Here is a 10,000-nt window from a genome sequence, read left to right as displayed (position 1 = left end):
GAGTTGAATATCAACCATCTTTTTACCAAACTGAACTAAGATGAATCATTGTTTAATTAACTTCACAACCCTGTTGAACAAAAATATGCTCAATGGAAGCGACTACGTAGCATTTAAGTACATTCCTCTTCGACTGCTGTTTCGCTAATAACCAGAGATTTAACCATCCGGAACAAGTTAAAAGCATCACCTTTTGGTCATCTTAACGTATACTACCATTTATTATCCAACTCTGAAAGATATCAACACTGTCAATTAAAAACGTGCTTAACGAGTGAAAATTACTATTTCAAGATATTTACATTTGTACAGTTGAAGAACCAATCCGGCACATTTTCCACTACGCGCGTCACGAAAATAATGTCACACTCAGTTGACGAATAAACTCGTTGTTACAGTACAGGTTGGACAATAAATAGCTTGTTAGCTGAGGTGCTGGTGTGGGTCCTTAAAGTACAGCTTAACTCGATCGAAAAACTACCACACGCCAAAAAATCTCAATCAAAATGCAATACAAGACCGGGATAAATAGGTCGTTTGCAACCAATCTCTGGGGACACAGATAATAATGCTACAACATACAATTGCTGGTGGACGAACAAAAACAGCTAATGAGAAATCTTTTATTTTCCTCCACCAACATGGCGACGATGACGTAAGGTGAAATCAGCCCCTCCCTACTCCTCCAGACCACACAGGGAGGAACTCGTTTTTCACTTTTGAATGTCTCCCAAGGTACATTATCTAATGGAACCCTTCTGCGTCAGCCTGAAACGTGCTCTGGCAGCTTTGCATCCACTGAATCAAATGCTGAAGTACCACTGCAGAGAGATTGTAATCCCGACCGCCTTTGGCACCCCAATACTGATGGATGACCAAGGGTTTATGGACTTACTATTTGCATTTGGAAGTGAAGGAGCTTTAAGGTTACTTCGGGGCGGACACCAATATGCTACATGGGAAGCAACAGACTTGAGAGCGCAGATAAAGGCAAGAAAATTTTTTTCGCCTATAAAGTAAAATGTGACCATTGCTTAGATATTTATATACATATTTGCCATGCTCTTCGTCGGCATTTTTTTCAAACCCAGCGCGTGCTCTCGTGAAGTTGAATATCTGACGTTTTATTTAACTGTACTTTTGTGGTATAAGCAGGGGCTTGGGGCAAGCTCATACTGCGTCAAAATGATCTGGGTCGAGAAGTATACCCGGAAAAGTAAGAAAGTAAGTATAATATATCCGTATTTCGAAAACGCGCTTCAAAAGAACGATTGATACAATTCCTTTCCAGGTAGGAATGTCAGGTGACATGTGGTTCTGGCAAACGCAGTCCTGATTCCATTGAAAGGCCGAAATAAGACTAACAGCATCACATAAGCCTAAGAGACTTTCCAATACTAGAAAAAAAATGAAACAACAGAATAGATGTAAATATTCTTGCTTGGGAGCAGGGATGACGCTGTGGTGAAAGCATTTTACTCCGAACAATGTGGCCCGGGTTTGACTTCCAAACTTGGCGTTGCATGTGGTTTGAGTTTGTTGGTTCTGTCTTCTGCTCCGAGATGTTTTTCTCCGGGTACTCCGATTTCTCCCTCTCAAAAACCAACCAGCGATTTGATATGATTTGCTTTGATGTGACTTCTGTACATTGTCCCCAATTAGTGCCCTAGGGCTAAATGCTAAATACAGTTGACACTTATTTTTATTATTATGTACAATTAAATTACGTTTTGCTGGTCAACCGGACTCATTTCATTCCTTGCAGCGGGTTACAGCTAATAGTCAAGGTTCACAAGGTTCTGGGCATCTCTCAAATCTCAAGAACTCTTTGCAGTATCCTTTCAGTTCCAGTAATGCGGTCTTCTGCACGTGCCCTGATCGTACGCTGATACCAATATTCTGAAGTGACTTATTCAGCCCATTAGGGATTGCTCCCAAAGCTCCTACAGCAACCGGTATCACCTCCACTTTTGGCATAGCCCACATCGTTATTATTTCGCACTTGAGATCTTCGGATATTTTTGATTTTTTTCACTTTCTTTTGAGTTAACTCTGCGGTCAGCTGGTACAGCAACATTTATTTTTAAACAGACTCTATCCACCTTCCTCACAACAATAATATCCGGCCTTCTAGCCTCTATTGTATGGTCACAATGTATGTTGGAATCCCAGAACACCTTGATATTGTCCGTCTGGAACACACTCTGGGGCTGCTACCGGTTCTCGTACCATTGTCTACTCTGTCCAACCCATTCACACCACACAATTCCCAATGAATTATTTTGGTGACATCATCGTGTCTCGTCTCATACTCTTTTTTTTTCAAGTCTTCTGCACTCGCTAATGACATGGGTAACAATTTCCCCTCTGTCGTGACACATTCTACACAGTGGAGATTACATACGCTTGTCCACATGAAACTTCACATAATTCATTCCCAAAGCTTGTTCTTGTGCTACACAGATGAGAAGTTCAGTGCTGGTCAGCTTTTTTTATCCACTTCCACGGTACTGCCACGTCAATAAGTTTGCAGGTTTTGTTCTTATGGTCTTTGATCACAGTATCTGACTTGTTACATGCTAATTCTCTATCAGTGTGTATCAGTACATCCCAGAATATTGTAGTTTCTTCATTTCCAGTGACAAATGCTGGTTTGTGTTTATACCACTTATCCGACACCTGAATATTGTAGTGTTGAGATATCTTCCAATGTATGTATGTTGGTGTCTTGTTGTGTCTTTGAATATAGTCAGTTTTTGCAAGTTCCTGGAACCTGTCACATCTGCTCCCAAATAATTTATGCTGTACCTAACTCAGTTCTCCTTATATGTTATACAGAAACGTGGACTTGCAGACAAGAGACTCGTTCCGTACTTCCCATACCGTGACGACATTGAAGAAATCTTACAAGTTATCGAGAAGGTGGCCGAAAGTTACGTTAACCTGTAAGTTTCAACACAGACTTGACTTTAGTTGACGGAAATGGCCCGAAAAGCGAAATTTAAATAAAGTGAGCTATACGACACTGAAGATATCGATCTTCCTTTTCTAAACGCGACTTATTTAAAATGTTCCCTACAGCTATCGAGCAAATTCGAAAGAGAGAAATAAGCTATCCTGGGGATTGCATTGGCCGGCTCAGTTTTTGTAAACAGGCAGCATTATAATGGAGAGATCTTGCATTTATGTTGCTTAGCCTGATTTTCACCTTGATTGCCTGCTTGGAGGTAAATCTACGGTAATCAGTGACATCAGTTTGGAATCAGAGGACTCGGTTTGAGCATACGTGGCATGGAGAAGATAAAATCGAGCAAAGCTTGGTATCCGAAGAAATGTTTCCTTATCCGTTTTTGTTCTCTAAAGTGGACTGTCCAAAACGTTGTGGAAACGCTTGTGTGGACACAAAATGTTGTTGTGTTTTCAAGAAACAGAAAGCAGAGGTTTTGCAAAGACGGGACCTATGATCATGAATCAAGGTCATGATTCTGGCGTGTTTTTCTTTTTTCATGGCCTGTGATAGCAGAAATCGATTTAGTGTTTTAATATAAAAAAAAACCGTATTTCTCTTCCTAAGGTATTATGACAACGACAAAGGCATTCATTAGGACAGCGAGCTCCAAGCTTACGCAAACGAATTGTCTATTAACGGACTGGACCGAACGGAGGCATTGGAAGGGTATCAGTGATTAGTTGGCTAGTTGGTTCATGTGCTAATTTACTTATTAAAGGGAAAGCTAATATCCTATTGTTGATCTGTGGATCTGATCCTCTTCTTTCCTTTCCAAGAAAAACTTACTGCCCTTTATTTTCAACAGATTCAAGGATTTCTTGCCAAAATTGATTCCAAGAAAGACCTCGTGGATATTGTGGCCCGCATCATCTCGCAGGTGACCATCCAACACGCTGCAGTGAACTATGAACTAGCAGACTATGCTGTGTATGCGCCTAACCTGCCAACCAAACTTTACAATGATACCAGGGTGAATGACGGCGAATTCTCGGTTTACCGACTTCCAAACAGATTGACCTCTGCTGTAAGTAACGTTTACATGTTTTAAAAGGAGGAGTAGACTATAGGCTACTCCCCACCCCACTCCTGCACACCAAGGTAAATTAACGGAGCTGGCCAACGTTGTGATCTTGTGACAGATAAGAGCTGTTCCACTATGGGTGGTCTGGCGAGTCAATGACATTGTCAACCAACCAAGTGATTTATTTCAATTTACTTTAATCTGACGTTTCTCATTGAAAACTATGTAAAATAAGATTTTTGACATTTACAGATCGGGGCTCAATTTGCCAACGCTTTGGCATCATTCCGTTTCGATTCGTTGTTTGACTACGGCAACGAACTACGAGACATCAAAGCTGTTAACATCATAAATCGCCACTACGAGGACCTAATGCTGAGAGTCCAAACACATATGCAGCAAACAAATGAAGAGCGGGAAAAGATTGGTGATTTGACTTATCCGTATTTAATTCCAAGATGGATTCCTAATGGAGTTCAGAACTAGACCATCTTAAAGGGAACTTGAACGACTTTGTAGAGACAGTAGCACCTGTCACAGACAGCCTGTTATTTGGTGTAACCGCTGTAGCATTCTTTACTGTTAAGTCTAAGTCATTGCTTCAGTTGTTTAGTCTTTGTTTTGAGTTTGAGCAGCAAGTCAACCACATTGTACCTTACAAAAACTACAATATCACAATCAATGTGGTCGTTTGATACCAAGCGCCTAGGAATGTGGGTGTGAGTAAACGTAGGCATTCAACACACGTAGTACAACTTTGAGATGCTCTTTGCAAAAAGGTAAAAACAAAAAAAAAAAAAAAAAAAAAAGAGAAAAAACGAAAAAGATCTCATATCTTCTAAATGAGTATTTCTTATTGTTCAAATTTAAAGGGTTAGGTCGGTTTAAATTAAAAATAACCGTTTACATAGACGTGGCAGTCTTCGCTTCTAAGTTCCCGTTATAGTCAGTCGTTTCTAATTAAGTACAGGGGAGACGTAACAGTAAGCTAAGTGTTTACAATAAAGGCAATTGATGAATACTTGCTGTGTGTTTTTTAGTTTGAAACCCGAATATAAATCAACGACGATATAATACCGTGAGATGATACTGCATTAGTTTCTCGGCAAAGGGTGAAAGAATGTTGAAAATAAGAATACTAGGGAGGAATGGGTAACAGTTCATGTAACCAACACATAGAGCACAAACTATTGCTAACTACGCTTAAGGTTAGCTATCGTGTGGAAGTCTATTGGGCTTATTCCTAGGTATGGTGATTTAGCCTGGAATGTCCTCAGTTTTTGGTCAGAAGTCGCGTGGGATGCTCTACCCATTGACCTTTTGCACAAATGGCGTTCAAAGCCTAGTGTTTCAGACTTGGTTGAAACGCGCATCAAGTTCGTTATCAAAGACCGGTGATTTTCACAAATAAATATATCCTTTTGTTTCAATGCCATGCAGAGAGTATTTTTAGCGTCTCGGCTATGAGTAAATTAAAAAAAGAAGAATAAACCAAAATGAGACTTGTGGGTTTAATCCAGTCAAACACAAAGGTGGTCTAAGCAGCTGCAATAACTACTTGTAAGCAACAAGTTCGTTCATCTAGACGTCTCTCTGGTGTGCGGGATTGACATGGTCCTGCGGCCACCCTGACTCCGTTATAAACACAGCTAATGAAAAACCCAGCGCTCTAGAGATCGATTGAGAAACGGGAATTCCACTCACCGTTGAGCACTTATCACCCCAAAACCTCGCGCGTTTCTCTCAAAATCTTCCAACTTCTCCCCAATAATTCCGGAATTAGTGAATTATCTGCGCTATGTAAAGGAATCCAGGTGGCCTCCGGATTTCAGATTCCCGGCTTCAGAATAGTGGATCCCGGATCCCCAGTCGTTGAATCCGAATTCCAAACTCACGGGTTCCACCAAAATAACTCCTGGATTCCATCGAAATCTGTGGATTCTGGATTCCACACAATGGATTCCGGATTCCACGCTATGGATTGAGGATTCGATTCCAAGGCCTCACATTTGTTGGATTTCGGACTCCGGATTCCTCCACTTTGGGCGAAAATTATTTTCTGTATCACCACTTGTATCATGCTAAACACGAGAGGTAACCCGTCAGCCCAGCGTCAGAAAAGTGTCTTTTTAAAACAGTTTTTGCGGGATTGTAAACAATAGACCAAATCGGCTATCTCAATGTTGTACCCGATTCAAACCCCTTGGTTATAAGACGTTCTGCTCCAGAACACAAAGAATCTTAATCCTGGAATTCGACAATTTGAGTTGGATACAACAATTTTTCTATTGTTTGTTCTCGCCAAAACGTGGTTTAAAAATAGACTTACGGGGACACAAATCTGATACCAGATTCTTACTCTTGTGTAATTGACTCTTGCCTATACACTATGCAAAAAGATCTACAAGAAAGAAACAGGAACAAAACTAGTACACCCTTTCCGCTTCCGCAAACATGGAAAGACTTAAAGGCTCGTGACCCTCGCAGTTACCTTGACAATCCAAGCAATTGAGGCCCCCACCAACCCGCGATGCCGGTGCAATGCTCTACCAACTGAGATATGAAATGCCACTGTTAACATTCTTCTTTTAGCGTATCAGTATATCATGGTAAGTAAAAAAGGCCGCCGCACTCATTTCTTATGGAATGAATGAACGCTGTTCATCAAATTAATTTATTCATGTATTTAAATGTCACTATGGTTTCATCAATGTACAAGCTGTTGAATATTATCATGGTTAAAATTGTTTCAAAGAATTGTTGGCTTGTAAATGTATATCTCACTGGATTTGCACAAAGGTGACTATCTACACTGGGACAACTGAGCACTTTGAGATGCAGAACAAAATTCGTGCTTTTCACAGCGCTGATTCCAGTTATTGTAGGCACAATCTTTCACCCCTTCAGAGCCAACAGTTCCACTTGTAGATTTTACTCTGTCTAACACCAGACTATCTTTTTTTTTTTTTTCATCTTTTTTTTCTTGCACTTAAGTCCTATATAAAAGATAGGTTCTGGGTAATTTTTTAGTTGTAGGCATTCTGCAATTTCGTGCCTCATATCTACTATGGTTAACAATGTCAAAACCCAACTCATTGAAATGTAACTCAGGCCTCCCACCCAACAAGGCCAAAGGGAGGGACCAGCCATTTTGGCTCCTTTTTTTCTATTTATCTGCTTTTTATTGTATTCTTATTTCTGCTGGAACAGATACTGTTTACCTGACGTTTACATTTGTGTTAATGCAAAACATCAACAATGTCAAAAATACAGCCTAAACTATCTGGAATTTTGTTAGAGCATATACTTCGATTCTTTCGATTCACCCCCTCTGACCCCCTCCCCAATATTCCTAGATCCGCCTCTGCCTCTACTATGCTTCTAGAAATTATTGTTATTCTGGCTGTACCATTTTTTCAATTAAATGGGCTTACTATCGATTCGCAGAAGAGAATTGTCATGTTACAAAAATAAAGAGGACTGTTCAGTGTTGAACCTGCGACACGACCCGATTTCAATCAATTCTTTGGTGACGGGGCCGTCGATTTCCAGCAAGGCATTGTTCTTGTTACCACAACAAAGGTTTCTAGTATAAGCAAACATTGTATTTGATGAGGAAAAAGTCCCGAAAAAGTTTTCATCTCGATTCCCTTTGTTTCCTGATTTTAGGTAACAAATGGCCATTCTTCGTAAATGCAGTAACATTATACTTAACTCTATAGATGAATGAAAGTTACCTTCGAACGCCCCACAACTCCAAAACAGTTTTTTGTATGATCGAGTTTGTGGCAAGCGATTGATCAGAACTGCGAGCAAAGGCACTAGCTAGTACAAGACAGGGCGCAAGTTAAAGAATATTTACGTGAACGATTTTCAATCGTCTCTGCATTAAGCAAGGAGCCTCCACCGAGAAAGGCATTCCGGTCGCTGCTCAGTGCATTCTGGTCAAAAGCGCTTTGTATTATGGTACATCAAAAATATTGCGTAAGCTGACGTTTCGTGGGTTAACCCTTTGTCAGGCCAAAATGAGGAATTGTGGATTCCTACAGGGGATGAGCGGACAGAACTCATCCCCATGCTCTATTTTAAGCTTCCAGCAATACTGTGAAAGTTATTTTGGTTGAAAACATAAACACGGGAACTTTAACTTGACTGGTCTTGAGTGGTTTGTTTAGATACAAAGTTTGAACTTTTTGAGAATGATATTTTCAATTGCGAGGTTTTCGGATGATAGGTAATCAAGCTTAAGGGTGAGTGGAATTCCCTAGTTCTTCCTTCGCGTCTCGATCCATCTTTTTGAGCACGATCCCTACCCGCGCTTATCAGGGAGTCAGCCTGAGGGTGGCCATGGGATCACATCAAAACGCTCGACCTAGTAGATATGGCTCATCAGAGAGACAAAGTTATAGCTTACCAGTAGTTTAGGAGCCGTGTAAAAAACACGTTTTGAGCGTTTTTTCAAGCCTCTAAAGGCGCGTTTATAAGCTGTGTATAAAACACGTTTTAAACTATTTTTCAAGTTTCTGAGAGCACGCTTTAACAAACACGTTTTAAGCGTTTTTTAAGCCTCTGAGGGCGTGTTTTAAAGCGCGTTTAAAAGCCGTACAAAAAACACGTTTGGAGCGTTTCTATAAGCCTCTGAAAGCGCGTTTACAAGCCGTGTAATAAACATGTTTTGAGCGTTTTTTAAGCCTCTGAGAGCGCGTTTTAAAGCGCGTTTAGAAGCCGGGTAAAAAACACGATTTGAGCGTTCTTTAAAGCCTCTGAGAGCGCGTTTCAAAGCGTGTTTTTTAAGCCTCTGAGAACGTGTTATAAAGCGCGTTTCCAAGCTGTGTAAAAACATGGTTTGAGCGTTTTTCAAAGCGTCTGAGAGCGCATTTTAGCGCGCGTTTATAAGCCGTGTGAAAAACACGTTTTGAGGCTTTAAAGCGCGCCCTCAGAGGCATGAAAAACCGCTCAAAACGTGATTTCTACACGGCTTCTACACGTGCGTTAAAATGCGCTCTCAGACGCTTGAAAAAACGCTCAAAACGTGTTTTTTACAAGGCTTCTAAGCCTCTGAGAGCGCGTTTCAACACTCGTTTAGACGACGTGTAGAAAACACGTTTTGAGCGTTTTTCAAGTTCCTGAGAGCGCGTTTAGAACCCGTGTTGAAAACACGTTTTGAGCGCTTTTAAAAGCGTCTGAGATCGCGTTTTAAAGCTCGTTTTTTAAGCCTCTGAGAAGGTGTTTTACAGCGCGTTTAGAAGCCGTGTAAAAAACACGTTTTGAGCGTTTTTTAAAGCGTCCGATGGCGCGTTTTATAACGCGTTTAGATGCCGTGTAAAAGACATGTTTTGAGCGTTTTTTAAGCCTCTGATAGCGCGTTTAAAGCGCGTTTAGAAGCCGTGTTAAAAAACACGTTTTGAGCGAGAACCCGGTTAAAAAACACGTTTTGAGCGTGTTACTTTCGTTATGTTATTTCCGTTACCCACGATCCCACGCAGGGGATCTCCAGTACTAGGTGTGACTCGTAAACAAATGGTTATGCTCGTTGGGTTTTTCTGTTGTACTCTCGTCCTTTAGAAAGCCAATCAATAGTTTGTAAGTATTAATTTCTTTTCGGATTTCATTTCATCTAGATTTATTTGTAACCGAAATTTTCTCCTTTTCGTTGAAACACTCACGCTTAATCACCGCTCGATCACTTGAATTTCTCCAACACCAGAATGCTTGTTCTACGATACATATTAAAGTGCGTTCAAATTTTTGTTTTGTTGCTTGAAGTCTACAGAGCGTTTTTTCAAGCCTCTGAGAGCGCGCTTTAAAGCGCGAATAGAAGCCGTATAGAAAACACATTTTGAGGCTTTAAAACGCGCTCCCAGAGGCTTAAAAATCGCTCAAAACGTTTTTTCACACGACTTCTAAACGCGCGTTAAAACGCGATCTCGGAGGCTTAAAAAACGCTCAAAACGTGTTTTTTACACGGC

At 40.7% G+C, this 10,000-nt stretch overlaps 1 protein-coding gene and 1 long non-coding RNA gene across 2 annotated transcripts; both read left to right on the top strand.

Moving 5' to 3' along the window:
* Positions 1-738: 738 nt before the first annotated feature.
* LOC138013488 (linoleate 9/13-lipoxygenase-like) lies at positions 739-3,676 on the top strand. The gene is made up of 3 exons (XM_068860575.1): positions 739-990; positions 2,839-2,945; positions 3,575-3,676. The coding sequence occupies exons 1-3, from the start codon at positions 748-750 to the stop codon at positions 3,603-3,605; spliced, it is 381 nt and encodes a 126-aa protein (XP_068716676.1). The 5' UTR covers positions 739-747; the 3' UTR covers positions 3,606-3,676.
* A 144-nt stretch (positions 3,677-3,820) lies between these two features.
* On the top strand, positions 3,821-5,052 carry LOC138013494 (uncharacterized). The gene is made up of 2 exons (XR_011125244.1): positions 3,821-4,034; positions 4,284-5,052. It is a non-coding gene; the product is annotated as an uncharacterized lncRNA (long non-coding RNA).
* Positions 5,053-10,000: the final 4,948 nt, after the last annotated feature.

The sequence above is a fragment of the Montipora capricornis genome, chromosome 8, assembly GCF_036669925.1.
Source record: "Montipora capricornis isolate CH-2021 chromosome 8, ASM3666992v2, whole genome shotgun sequence".
Classification (NCBI taxonomy): Eukaryota; Metazoa; Cnidaria; class Anthozoa; order Scleractinia; family Acroporidae; genus Montipora; species Montipora capricornis.
This window is presented reverse-complemented; position numbering and strand designations above follow the sequence as displayed.

Coding starts and splice junctions, on each gene's coding strand:
- LOC138013488 (XM_068860575.1), top strand. CDS start 748: ATGGAACCCTTCTGCGTCAGCCTGAAACGTGCTCTGGCAGCTTTGCAT. Junction 991..2,838: donor ACTTGAGAGCGCAGATAAAG/GCAAGAAAATTT, acceptor TATGTTATACAG/AAACGTGGACTTGCAGACAA. Junction 2,946..3,574: donor GCCGAAAGTTACGTTAACCT/GTAAGTTTCAAC, acceptor TCTCTTCCTAAG/GTATTATGACAACGACAAAG.